This window comes from Prionailurus bengalensis, chromosome D3 (genome assembly GCF_016509475.1).
Source record: "Prionailurus bengalensis isolate Pbe53 chromosome D3, Fcat_Pben_1.1_paternal_pri, whole genome shotgun sequence".
NCBI lineage: Eukaryota > Metazoa > Chordata > Mammalia > Carnivora > Felidae > Prionailurus > Prionailurus bengalensis.
In genome coordinates this window covers 13,921,601-13,935,528 of record NC_057356.1, presented here as the reverse complement: position 1 = coordinate 13,935,528, position 13,928 = coordinate 13,921,601, and the positions used below count along the sequence as shown (strand labels likewise).

Below are 13,928 nucleotides of genomic sequence, written 5' to 3'. Positions count from 1 at the left end.
AAACTGGGCAAGCCCTCCAGTTCAAGTCAGGTCAAGGTAACAAATATGTATCAAGTGCATGTACTGGGCTGGATGCTGGGGCTGCAGGAGACGGCCGGGCAAACGCAATATCCGCTTTCCTGGAATCGGCAACCTTGTGGAAATTCTATCTGACGTCTCCCGGCCACCCTGTCCGTTTCCCACTTTCTTGGAGATGGGGAAGATCCAAGCCATCCCCCCACCCCCACCCCGCATCGATCAGAGCTGTTCCTCCCAAACTCACTTTGATTATTTTTTTTTTATTTTTTAAGGTTTATTTATTTTTGAGAGAGAGAGAGAGCACGAGTGGGGGAGGAGCAGAGAGAGAGGGAGACACAGAATCCAAAGCAGCTCCAGGCTCCGAGCTGTCAGCACAGAGCCCGACGTGGGGTTCGTACCCAAAACCGCGAGATCACGACCTTAGCTGGAGTCGGACGCTTAACCGACTGAGCCACCCAGGCGCCCCCAAACTCACTTTAAAAGGGCATTCCTGCCTACGGTGAACAGTGCTATACTGTGCACTTAAAAATTTTGTTAAGGGGCGCCTGGGTGGCGCAGTCGGTTAAGCGTCCGACTTCAGCCAGGTCACGATCTCGCGGTCCGTGAGTTCGAGCCCCGCGTCAGGCTCTGGGCTGATGGCTCGGAGCCTGGAGCCTGTTTCCGATTCTGTGTCTCCCTCTCTCTCTGCCCCTCCCCCATTCATGCTCTGTCTCTCTCTGTCCCAAAAATAAACAAATAAATTAGAAAAAAATTTTTTGTTAAGAGGGTAGGATTCATTGAAGTGTTCCTACCACAATCAAATAAAAAATACAACTTAAAAAAGTTTTCACAATAAAGGATATACCTGAGCCCACGCTAGGTTCCTGCTTTGGCACCCAGTAATGTCTCTACCTGAGCAGTGGTCTCGACCAGTGGTTTTTCTCAGCTGCTGGGAGTAGAGTGCTCATGGGATGGTCCATATGCCATCAGCGTGAGAACCCCCGCCGTGGTGCTTCAAAAATACAGTATCCTGAGCCCAGACTTGCTGCATTGCCCAAAATTCGGCACTTTAAACACCCTCACCCACCCATGGTTCTCTTATACACGGCAGGCTGCTCCCTGATCTTGGGAGATCCCACGGGTGGTTAAATCGCTGCTTCTCAGAGCGGGGGATTCTCCCCTGCCCCCCGTCCCCGCCCAGGGCACATTTGGCAAATTCTGTGGACACTCTTGTTTGTCACAGATAGAGGGTGCTCCTGGCACCTAGTAGGTAGAGGCCCAGGGTGTGCTGCTCAATATCCTACCACGCACGGGGCACCCTGCCCCCCTGCAGCAGAGAAGTGTGCAGCCCCAAATGTCAGGAGTGCTGAGGTTGGGAAACCCTGAGTTAAATCAATCCCGCTGCCCTCTGCGGCTTAGCCCAGCAATGAGGAAAATCGGGAATTGGAGTCGTAGCCAGACTACCTCCTGTTTGGGGGATTCCCCAAATCTCTCGGACCCCCCCCCAACTCTGATCAGACCCCACATGAAGAGTGCGATCCCACTGAGTTACCAAGACGGTCAGGCATCCTCGATCAGACTTGGGCTCAGCCAGCCTTCTGATTCTCTCTTTCTTGCCCAGAGCACCCAGCTTCCACCTGCCCCGAAATCCCCAAGTGCCCTGTATCCTCATTGGCCCAGGCACTGGCATTGCCCCCTTCCGAAGCTTCTGGCAGCAGCGACAATTTGATATCCAGCACAAAGGTGGGTCAGAGTTCAGCAGCCGTGGGGTGTCCACCCCGCCTGGACCCGGGGAGACCCGCCTGTGTCCCAGCCACCCGGACGAATGATGGCGTTACCTCTCCGTTGCATCACTGCCTGGGGAAGGGCGGGGGGGGTCATAGTACTGACCGGACCCAGAGGTGAGGTCCACGGTTGTACTCCAAAGGACACATCCAAACAACTCTCCCAACCCAGTTCACCCTCGGGCCTGAAATTCCATCCCCAGAGGACATTTCTTTGACCGTTAAGATAGGACCCATCTGAAACGTCACGCAGACCTGGAAGAATAAACCTTAAGCCTTCTCAAATGCATGTGTGGGTGTGGGATCCTCCCAAAGGTGGTTCCTGGAGGGCAAGCCTTGCTGGGTGAGAGACACAACACATCAGCTTTGGGAGGAGAGAGAGCAAGAAACCCACAGTGGCGGTATGCATTAAACGGGGATTTATTGAGCGTGTAAGAAATGCCAAACGCTGTTGTGGGTGCCACAGACACAACGATGAACAAGACAGGGAAACAAGTTAAAATAATATTAATAATAATAATAATAATAAGCTTCCGTCCTAGCCCAGTCATTCTGGTTGGAATAGCTAATACTGATAAAGGATTCGCCGCATGCTGGGCTCCCCTGTTTTACTTCTCAGTCACCCTGGAAGATAGATGCGATTTTTATTTCCATTTGCACCTGGGGAAATACACACCCAGAACATTAAGCTGCCCACCATCACACTGAGCTGGGATTTGAACCCAGGTAGTATGGCTCCACAGCCTAGGCCTCTAGCACTACCCAACTGGGGGAGGGGGGTGCTAAATAGCCAGGGGGTGGGGGCAGAAGGAAGGATTGAGACCCTGAGCACACCGTACCTGCTTCCCTCAGTGTGTGCATGCGCGTGTGTGTATGTACCCCAGCCTGTCCCCGTGCTTGTGTGCCTGTACCCGCAAGGTACACACCAAGGCTTTCAGCACCCCACCCCTGGCATCACCACCCACAGCCCCAGGTCAGGCCTCAGAGCTGTCAGTGACACGAGATCTTCCCGGTCCCCAGGAATGAGCCCCTGCCCCATGGTCCTGGTGTTTGGGTGCCGGCAATCCAAGATAGACCACATCTACAGGGAGGAAACTCTACAGGCCAAGAACAAGGGGGTCTTCAGAGAACTCTACACGGCCTACTCGCGGGAGCCAGACAAACCAAAGGTAACATCCGGCCCGTTCACAGTCCCCCACGCCCCAGCCCAACACCTGCAGACACCCCCACCTTTCCCGAATTCTCCTGCGGAACATTGCTCTGTACTTCAGGAAGCAGGAGCACAAAAATGCCGATTCAAAATATTTCACAGCCCATATCCTCTGCTGCCACTTCTATGAAATACCCGGAACAGCCAAATCCGTAGAAACAGAGAGCGGAATTGTTGGTTACCAGGAGCTGCGGGGACGGGGGGCTGGCTGCCGATGGGCACAGAGTTTCCTTTGGGGGTCATGAATAAGTTCTAGAACTAGACAGAGTGCTGGTGGCCCAAGATTGTGGTATACGAAATGCCACTGAATTGTCCATTTTAAGAGGGTTAAGCGGTTCATCATATGTGGTGTGTATTTTACCAGAATAAAAAAAATACTTAAAAATATGAATAATAAAAAACCGAAAAACACATTTAACAGTCCATTAGAGGCACTACCCGTCAGAATGGTCACAGGCCACCGGACTGGAGCGCGCTCCTGCTGGGTCTTGGGGAGCCCCAGGGGGCGGTCCCCGGAAAGGGCCCAGGGCAGCTGGGGTGGAGTGGGCACTCAGAGGGTCCGGGCAGCGGCTGTTTGGCAACCCGTGTGCTGGGTTTGTGCGGGTGTGAACTGAGAGCCCCTCGCCCCTCCCGCCTCTTGCTGTCTGGCCTGGGGCCTCCCCGGGACCCCAGCCCAGGATGCCCGCAGGCGCAAAACCCGCACCTCGCGGAGAACAGGCGTTCCCACCCCGTGGGTGACCGCTGGCCGTTGCAGAGGGGAGCAGGTAGATAGTGCCCTGCTCTGTGCTGCTCCAGGGGGTGGCGCTGGGGTGTGTCCTCCCCCTAGAGGGTCCTTAGCACGGCTGAGCCCCATTCACACACCTTTGGCTTGGCTTTCGCTGTCTTACTCACTCCTCCCGGTCCCCTGGGGTCACGGGTGTCGGGCTCCGCTCCCCTGGGGGAATGACCTGCACCGGCCCCCAGCTCCTCCCCATGGCTCTTCCTGCTCCCCGCAGAAGTACGTTCAGGACATCCTGCAGGAGCACTTGGCAGAACCTGTGTACCGAGCCCTGAAGGAGCAAGGGGGCCACATTTACGTCTGCGGGGACGTCACCATGGCCGCCGATGTCCTCAAAGCCATCCAGCGCATCATGACCCAGCAAGGGAAACTCTCAGCGGAGGATGCCGGTGTGTTCATCAGCAGGCTGAGGGTGAGTGACAGGCCGGCTTCTTGGATCCCTTTCCTGGCATCCAGTTCCCGTCTCCTCTTCCTCACCCCGCCTGTCTCAGTGATTGGGGGAGCCTTGATGACATCCCCGGCTGCTCCATTTTCCCATGTGTGGCTCAAGGTGGAGGATACTGGTGGCCCCAGACCATAGTTGAGAGAGAAGGAAGGGTGACTGGGCGCTGGGTCAGTGCAGGCGCAGGTATGAAATAGGGATGGCGGCAGTGCTGTGTGAAAATAACAAGTGAGTGGGCTGCTGGGTGGCTAGATAGAAACCGTCCACACCCAACTTTTCCTGCCCCCAGAACCACGCTGCAGCACTGCCCTGCGTGGTGGTGCAGGTTGAACACTGCACAAAAAAAGTTTGTCTAAGGCCAGCCGCCCTATGTTTGCACAGAGCCATGTACCTTGGCACGGAACTGTGTCTACCCCAGAAAGAGGGGTACTTTCACCTAATTTGCACAGAGGCTAGAAGCAGCCCAGCAAGCAGAGTCCTGATTGAGTGACCCGCTGCCCCAAATAGGAGGAACCGAGTCCCATGCCTCCACAAAGCTCCAGAGATGATCCCATCCTTCCCCCTTCTTCCCTAAACGAGCATTAAACATTTTTTTGCACAAGAAGTCTTGCCCTAAATCTAATGCTAAACCCCAGGTGGTTAAAAAAAGAAGAAGGAGGAGAAGAAGAAGAAGAAAAAGAAAAGAACTTTCTGGTAGAAATGCCACAGATCCAAGGGGAGCAGCAGAGAGCTCCTATCGCTCGATCTCTTTGGTATGAGCCTTGGAGACACTGTCATAGATTCCCGGACCTCTGCAGAATAAGGTTCAAAGACTACCCCAACTAAAGGTGAACCCATTCTACAAATGTGCAACTTCCTTCAGGACCGAAGGGTGCCAGAACTGAACTCTGTGCCTCGTAGTGCTTCACTGTGATTCCGCGTTGTTCCCCCCACCAGGGCCCTGCCTCAGCAGTGGGGCACACTTTCCCCTTGTTGAATCCTCAAGGACACGGCCCTGGGAGGATGTTCTTGCTGCCTGCCCCTCAGTTTGCTGAAGGAGCTCCCACTTTCTCCAGAAACTCTTAGACGCCAGAAATCGGTCATCACTTGTGCTGTTTCTTGAATCCCCAGAGGAGATTCCCCTTTTTTGGTTGTTTATTTCTGCGCAAAGATGCCCGTCTTTGGATAAACTCATGTGTGCCCGCCAAGTCTCCACTCTGGTGGCTGTGCAGTGTTCCCTGAGTGCTAAACGGGCACTTTTCTCTTCTCCCATCTCTGCTGGCTTCTTCGGGCTGTGATGCCTTTTACACTCCACCCAGCCATGCCCAGAGCTGAACTTTGCAGGAACAGGAGGAGGGAGAGAGAAGGGAAGCAAGGTTTCCCTTTGACCTCCTCACTCCCTCTGTCCTCAGAATCGGCAGCTCTGTTTCTGGATGCAAAGCGAAATGTTCTTTGCCCCCTGGGCTGGAGGGACCTCTCTGCGTTGGAGAGCCCAGGGTCTTGTGAAACGCAGCCCTGGAGGCCAGAGATCCTCCAGGGGGCGCTGGGTTACACCTTGTTTCTTTAGGAACCGACTTCTTTAGGGATATTCCATTCCAGGGTGTCAGCGTTGTCTGTCCCTTTCCCCCCTTTGGCTGGCATTTGAGGGCTGTTTCTGTCCCCCAGGATGACAACCGGTACCATGAGGATATTTTCGGGGTCACCCTGCGAACATATGAAGTGACCAACCGCCTTAGATCTGAATCCATTGCCTTCATTGAGGAGAGCAAAAAAGACACTGATGAGTAAGTTGCCTCCATCCTGTGGGCAAGGGGCGGGCAGGGGTGTCAGGCTTCGTTTCACACTGGCTTTCCCACAATGGGGGGGCGGGGGGGAGAGGGAGGAGGGCAAATACACATTCTCAGGCCACCCCACACCTGCTGACTCTGAAACTCTGGAGCCAGAACCTCGGGTTGTGTTTTAGAAAACCCTCAGGGGATTCTGAGGCCCCTCCATGTGTGGGAACCCGGGCTTTGGGTGCCCAGCGTCTGCCTGGGGCGCCCCCTAGTGGAACAATGGCTCCAGCCTCTGGGAAGGCGTGTTGGAGCCTCTGCTCCCGGCATTTACACCGCCTCCCACGCCCCCCAAGTCGCTCAGAACATTCTCCTCCACACAAATCCCAATTAGTGTTATTATGACAAGTTTACCGGCCTTCTGGAAGTTGCTGGGAACAGAGGCGTCGCGAGACTGGATTGAGTCTCAGGATTTCAACCTTATCTGAAGGCCTTGACCTTTGAACTGCGACCACAACGCTGCTCACCCTATTCCCGCCACAGAGAACTTCCAGACCACCACCGGATGCCCCTTGTGTTGAATTAAGTGGAAATTCGGCTGTCTCGTTTTTGGTAGCAGAGGGAAGATACCCCGTTTCTTTTTTCCTTAAGTTTGTTTATTCTGACAGAGAGAGAGAGAGAGAGAGAGAGAGAGAGCGCCCATGCGCATGTAAGTGAGGGAGGGACAGAGAGAAAGAGGGAGAGAGAGAATCCCGAGCAGGCCCCGCGCCACCAGTGCAGAGAGCCCGATGCGGGGCTTGAACTCACAAACCTCAAGATCATGACCTGAGCGGAACTCAGATGCCACCCAGGCGCCCCAAGACGCCCCATTTCTTAAGCAGCCTCCTTTCTCCCCCCTTAGGATGACATATTTCGTGTCCAGTAGGCCCACACTTGATTGCCTTTCAGATTACAACCCCTCTGGCTGTCAGAAAGCCCCTTTCATTGTCCCTCTTCCTGGCCCTTTGTGTTGTTCATTCCAGAGGAGCCCCAGCTGGGGGCGAGGAGTGGGGGTGGGGGTGGGCAGGCTACAGAAGAAACGGCAGAACTTGGTGCCCTGTGCCCAGAGCTTGGTGGCTTCCCTGGGGCTCTGCAAGGAAACAGAGCAGCTCTGTTCTGTGACACTAACTCCCTCCCTCCCTGTCTTCCCACAGAGTTTTCAGCTCCTAACTGGCTCCTCTTGCCCAGATGGATGGCCGGGGGGGCTGTCCCCTGCGCTCCGGCAGGGGCGGCTGCAGGTTTTCTAAGCGTGGACACTGCTGAACCTTCCCTACGGGACCCCACGTGGCCCCCGCTGTCCCTCTCGTCCTGTCACCGTGGTTGTTCCTCTTCTGGGTCCCCACCCCTCGGTGGTTTCCTTGGCCCTCCTGGGTTTTCTCCTTGAGTTTTCCTGCCGCAATGCGATGCCTTTATAATCCACAGTGGCTCTTCCAAAACTGTGTCCCCCTCTCTCTCTCTCTTCCTGACAAGGGCAAATCACTGGTGCATGAAGTCACTGGAACATGGCCGTCGCTCCTATTAGGGCTTGTTTTCTGGGGTTTCCCCTGGAGAGGCTGCAGGGACTGGTCAGGAGAGTCCCAGCCAGTCCCTCTGCCGCTGAACCCCCCCCCCCATCCTTTTTTTATGATGACGTCCTCGTTGTGTGTGTATGTGTGCACGTGGGTGCACGCATGTGACAGGCCTGGGTCCCCGTCGTCCGCCCTCTCCCCTAGACAGGCGTGTTGCCGGCAGCTTCTCAGTGCCCCCAAACCTTGCCCTGGCCTCGTATTGGTTCCTCACGTGTCCATAACTTAAGATCTGTGCTCCATGTTCCTGAAATTCTTATCCCTGAAGCACCTTAACGGTCCCCGGTTGCAAAGGGCAGGGAGAAGGGAGTGTGACGATTAAGGGGAAATCTCCATCAAAAAGGGGCTCACGGAATTGCATGCGTTTAGATCCCAGCACGCACCAGTGAGCGAGCCCTCTCTGGGAAACTAACCCATCTCAAGGATTAAGCAAACCCCCTCCCTGATCCTACCCTGCCCGCCCCAGATAGGATCACCTGATTTGGCCCTCCCCAGATAATCCTACCCGCAAGTCTGGGAAGTAATGTTCCTGTCTTTGCCACCAGGTGACTTGGGGCAAGTCACTTGTCCTCAGTTTCCCCTTGTAATGCTATGAAGCTAAAAAAATAAAAAAAGAAGAGTATGAATAGATGAAACTTTAAAGTGGTGGAGACTGGAGAGCATCTCAAGGAAGAGTCTCATCGCCGGGTTTTTTGTTTTGTTTTGTCTTGGGGTGTTTTTTTTTTTTGTTTTCTCCAAATGGGGACTTGCCGATCTGCCCTAGGAAGGAAATCACAGAAGCCCGTCCAAAAGGGTAGTTGGAGAGGGAAGCCATAACGAGGCTTCACATAGTTTCTTGTACGGGACCACAACCCAGGGTGGCCTGCCCCACACGCTCTTGGACTTCTACGAGTGATCCCGTGGTTTCAAGCCTGATAAAATAATTTTGACACATTAACGAACTTTGACTCCAATCAAAACCGGCCAGCAGTCTTCAGTGCGAGGGGCCTGCCCTGGGTCCCCAGGGCTGGAAGGGGAGCCTTCAGACAGTGGGTGCCTCTGTTTGGTTGTGTCCTAGCATACAGAGAGACAGCTTCGCCTTTCTGTAGGGCACAGTGGGCATTTCCTGATGCTCCGCTAGGGGGGCCTGCCAAAGAGAAAGTGCCCTGACCCTCTCTAGAAGGGACTTAGGACAGGGGGCGCCAAAGAGGCGTCCCCAGGAGGGGACAACCTCGGAGATTCTTAAAGGCAAAGGGCAAACTAGACCTCGCCTTTCTCCGCCCGTCATTCAAGGAGGAATTCATCAGCGCTTCCCTCTCCAGACCAAGCTCTGCGCGTGCTTCTCCGTCCCCAAATAAGTTCTTGTGTGAAGTTCCTCTGTGCATCTTCTTCGTATAGCCCTGCCCTTCTGGTACCAGGCGGGCAGCGGGAAACATCATCTCATTGTGTCAGGGAGTCCGAAGCAGCGATTATAGAACAGGGATGCATCTTTCGTCCCCAAAAAGGAGTTTTGTTTTTAGAGTAAACGCCTTTCAACTCCCGACACAAGCTGCTTCATGATGCCCGGGCAGAAGACTGGAGATCGGTCTGATGTGTTTCTCTCCTTTGCCAGAATCCCTGTTGGGAAAAACCTCGCTGTTATGAGCCTGTCGGGAGGCAGAGTGAAGTCCAGGTTCAGGGTTTAGGTCTGATCCAGGGTGGGTAAATGCTGCCCTCTTGTGGTGGTTTTTAGTTCAGTCCCAGTAGCCAACCCGAGGGGCCCAATTTGGCTTCACAACAGGTGAGCAGAAAGTAGGACTCACTGGGCGTTTGGGGGTCACCTAGGCTGCAGCCCTTTTGGTCCCTCTCCGCCTTGAACTGGCCTGCCGTGGCTCCAACCGCACTTAACAAAAGGGAGTTTGGCCAAGAGGAAGGAGACATCCCCAGCAAACAGGAAAAGGTGAAATGGTCACGCTCCCCATCTTGACGATGAATCCATAATCGCGTCTTGACTATGAATCCCGCACCTCGTGTTATGAAAGAAGAGAGGTAATTAAACTCCCTGAGCGGAGGAATGCTTTCCTGATTGGTTTCCACAGAGTGAGGCAGCCCGGGACCTTTCCGTTCGGGGAAATGCTTCGGGCTTACCGAAATGGAGCTTTTTGGAAACGGACCCGAGTCCAAATGCTAACTCTGTCACCCCTCCTCCCTGTTTCCACAGACAGCCCGGGCTGGTGACTTAACCTTTTCAAGTCCATATACAGCACCTGTATAGCAAAGTGGGTTAAATGAGATAATGCCCGTAAAATAACCAGTTATGCCTCCTGGCCCGCTGACGCTTTTGAATTTTTTTTTTTTTCACTTCGTCAGTAACTGTATGCAGAAGGCACAATGATGGTACAGAACAATATACAGTTCCTGTTTGTGGAAGATTAGAATCTCGTATGTAGACACACAAGGCTTAGAATCAACATACGTGTCCGGGGTTCGAGAACTGGGTGGATTGCACCTGCCGGCCTGGGGACACCAGGTTTCGAGGAAGTAGGAAGGGTGGGGACGAAAGGCACAGACTGGGAACGGTAAATCGGGGCTGGCTTCAGGCGTGGCTTTGGAAGGCTGTGGAAGCTGACGGTGGTGAGGCAGATGCCTGGCAGGTGAGCAGGGGCCAGGTGCTAGGGAGAGGCGAGGGCATGTCGAGGAATTTTGACTTCATTTGGTAGGCAGCAGGAAATCCCTAAGAACGTTGTTTTTTTTTTAATGGGAAAAAATCAGGCGACTGGAATTGTGCTTGGAAAAGAATATTGGGGTTGCAGCACAGAGCGTGGCTGGCCGGCCTGTTGAACTATCTGTGGAGTATTGCGGTTACCAAGACTGGACTGAGGGAAGAGGCAGATGCAGTGACAAAGCCACTCCAGGGGCTGAGTCACCAGGAACTGGAGACCTATCTGTTGCGGAGAAAGTCAAGAGTCTTCCCTCTAGGCTGAGAAAGGAGCCTCATGAGGAAAAAAACAAAACAAAAAACAAAAAAACCCAGCCTCATGGGAAAGAAGAGTTTACACTTGTTGCCATGATTACCAGCCAATGGGGTGAATCCTTCCAGGCTCCGGCCATGCCTGCATGCACACAAAGAGAACTGACCCCAGGCCAGTAGACATTGGCCTTAGAACACGGGATTTTCTTGCCAAACACATTCTCGGCAGCCACCTGCTTTGGACTTCCAAAAGGAGGTCAGGTTTTGCCCGAAGTCCAAAACAAGTGAGATTTTTTGACCCAGATCACGGGTAAACAAGTTTCTATGCCAGGATGGGCCAGCCAGATGCCTGGGCCCCTTCTCCTCTAGAACGTTGGCCATTCGTGCCATCAGGAAAACTGAGGGGTTAAGATCTTGTTTTAAGCCGGCCATTAACTGGCATATTTTCATCTCTGCTACCCTGACCTCTAATGTGTCACCATGGCCCCCTTACCCACCAAGCCTTCTGTCTGAACTGGCCGGTTCATCTGAGACCACCTGCAGGTGACAAGGAGAGAGAAATATCCATCTGGGCATCCTAGAGGACTTGTCCATCCTCACTGACATCTCTCAACCCTTGTAAGGCTTCCTGCATCCAAAAGTCCTGGTTAGCTCAAGAATTAAAGGCCAGGGGCTGGAACGGGGGAAGGGAGATCTGAGAGTCCCTGCCCTACCTCCCACCATCCGGGACTCATCACAGATGGTCCCACGAACCTGAACCTGACCTTCCGGCGCTGACACGAACCTGGTCTCTCCTTTCTCTATCACACACACCCTGTCCTCGGTCCCCCGCCAGTCCCTGCCCCCAAACACCGATGAGACTCGGGTGAGTCTTAGGTGAGGACCCAGGTAAATGTTCACCCCTGGAACACGGGTCTTGAGTCTATTCCCTATGACTACTTGTCAAAGTCCCGTGCAAGGGCGGAGGTCAGGGGTAGATATGCCTTTGTTTGCTGAGGCGTCTGAGTTGTCCTGGAATGTCCGAACGGTTCTGGACAAGAAGGACATGTCTGCCTGGTCCAGGACAGCGACCATTCTTAACGAGGTGGCCCTGGCAGGCAGGACCGAACAAACCTGCCTTAAGATGCTGCTTTTCCATAGTCTTCCAGAAAATGACTCCAGGACATCAAAGTGCCCCAGCTTGGCTCCCAAGCTGTCAGAGCCTCTGGTCGAGGGCCAGCCAACCTCAGCACTATTGGCATTTGGGCCCAGTTCTTTGTGGTGGGGGCTGCCCTGGGCATTGTAAAGACAGGATGTGGCATGTCATCTCTGGCCTCCACCCACTAAAAGCCAGTATCAGTCCCCGTCCTGCCAAATGTGACAACCAAATATGTCTTCGGACATTGCCAGATGTCCCCTGGGAGCAAAACCATCGCTCCTGGCTGCCCCAGGCCTTTTCATCACGGACCTACTGGAGTCAGCGGAGGACCCCTCGGCCTGATGGCTTTGTTTCTGTTATCTGCCACCAACTTGAGACTCCAAGGATTTGGTGGGGGGCCGGGGGGATAAAAAAAAGTGGTTTCACAAACTCCCTCCCAAGACAGAAGGATGCTGCTTCCATCTCGGTAGGAGGCTGTGCCCTCGGCATCGCTCTGATTATGACCCGTGAAGGCCCAATGCCGTGCCGCCCTGCCTCCACCCTGTTTTCCTTGTGTCTCGCTGTCTTGTGATCGTAGACCCACTCTGGGCTCAGCAGTGGTTTTCTGGAAGGCAGAAAGAGAGAGAGAACACGCAGTTGGCCGCCCCTCCTTGCTGTCCCAGTGGGTTTCCATTCAGGGTTGAGGAGCTGGGGAGGTGGGCAGAGTGGGTGTCACATGTCACCAAACACACACACACACACACACACGCCGTCAGAAACTCGGACGTCCCCCTACCTCTGAGCTCTCGATGCTGCTAATGTCCGCCCAGTGTCCCATGCGCTCCGGCACCTTCCTTTAAGGACTGACGCCCACCCCACGCTCCTCGCGAGGTTGTCCAAGCTGTGTTCACTGCATGCTCTCCTTCTAACTCGTCCTTGATGGAATTCAACACAAGTCTACTTATGCCTGTTTGCATTATGGTTACCATATTAAAAAGTGGAGTCGACTTCACTGGCTGTTGTCTGTTGTTTGATTTGCTTGGAGCTTCTCCCACCTTTGCTTGCTGTCGCTGGCCAGGTGTCCCCCCCCCACCCCCACCCAGGAAGCCCACCCTGAGGGAGGTGGCAGAGATGGGTTGGGGAGTGGTCTGAGGCAGGGGAGGGGAGAGGCGGGGAGGGAGGGAGGGAGAGCAGTCCACCTGATCCGAGGGAAAGCCGGAGCTGCAATATTGTCGCAACAGAAATTTCAGCCAACAGTGCAGGGAATTCTGAAGGTGACCTTCCGGAGCTGTCCCGTGATTTGCGGCCAGAAGGCCGGGTTTCATACCCCTCTGTCAGCCAGTCCTGGACCAGCCTGCTCTCTGCAGTGGAAGCCACCCCCGAGGGGTGGATTGCTGAGGGCACTCCAGGATGCTTCCAGCAGCTGGGGAACAGTTCTAGAGTCTTGACGTGGATCCAGATCCCGGTGGAGCATTCCCAGCATCCTGTCCACACTGCCCCACAACACCTTTGCCCCCATCATGGCTGCATTCACTGGATGGGCCCCAAAGAAACTGTACCACCTTTGCCCCAGCCCTCTCTCCCTGTATACACAACCCTGAGGACCCTAAAACCTAATTCCTAGCTAGCTTCAGACCCGGTTCCAGAAGGAAGGAGCCTCAAAAGCACCAAAAGGACAGATGAAGAGGAGCTTGCCCCAAATGCCCCGACAGGATGGTTAGTATAAAAGGATAAACTGGGGGGGTGGGGGCCCCCAAGGCTTCGTCATGCCCTTCTGGACACGGCCATTTGGATGCCGTGACCATTTTGACATTCATGCCTATTTCCTGGCCAAAAAGCACAAACAGCTAGATAGCCTTTTAAACTACAGAATAACTTCCCCAACATCAAACATTCCCCACATACCATCCCTGCCTTCTCCACCCTATTCCTGAACCTCAGGCCCAAGTTCAAATGCGAGATGCAGGTCAGAGATGGGGGTGGGACCAGAGAAGCCCGCAGTGTCCAGCTCTACCCTGCCTCACAGAAACTAATTAAAATAATGGCTAAGAGTTATCAAATGCCAATCTTCATGGGAATAAGACGTGTATCATTACTCAACTTGGGAAACCGAGGCACAAGGAGATGAGCCAGTTTGTGCAAGGTGAACGTAGCTAGTACACGTTACAGGTAGAATTCGAACCCAGACTGTCCAGCTCTAGAATCTGCATTCTTCACCACCAGCCAGTGCTGCTGCCAGGAGACCCAGACAGTCAAAGTTCAAATCCCGGCTCTGCAACTTTGGACGAGTTACTGAACCTCTCTGTTTCTTCCTTT

General features: G+C 54.0%; 1 protein-coding gene across 3 annotated transcripts in view; it reads left to right on the top strand.

The window, feature by feature from the left end:
- NOS1 (nitric oxide synthase 1) overlaps window positions 1-12,624 on the top strand; it is a 187,803-nt gene extending 175,179 nt beyond the window's left edge. For all 3 annotated transcript variants that reach the window (XM_043557707.1, XM_043557705.1, XM_043557706.1), the window contains 5 exons: window positions 1,619-1,740; window positions 2,802-2,950; window positions 3,987-4,181; window positions 5,856-5,974; window positions 7,156-12,624. In XM_043557707.1, the coding sequence (XP_043413642.1) occupies window positions 1,619-1,740; window positions 2,802-2,950; window positions 3,987-4,181; window positions 5,856-5,974; window positions 7,156-7,171 (601 nt within the window). In that variant the 3' untranslated portion in view covers window positions 7,172-12,624. The remainder of the gene's footprint in view (window positions 1-1,618; window positions 1,741-2,801; window positions 2,951-3,986; window positions 4,182-5,855; window positions 5,975-7,155) is intronic.
- Window positions 12,625-13,928: the final 1,304 nt, after the last annotated feature.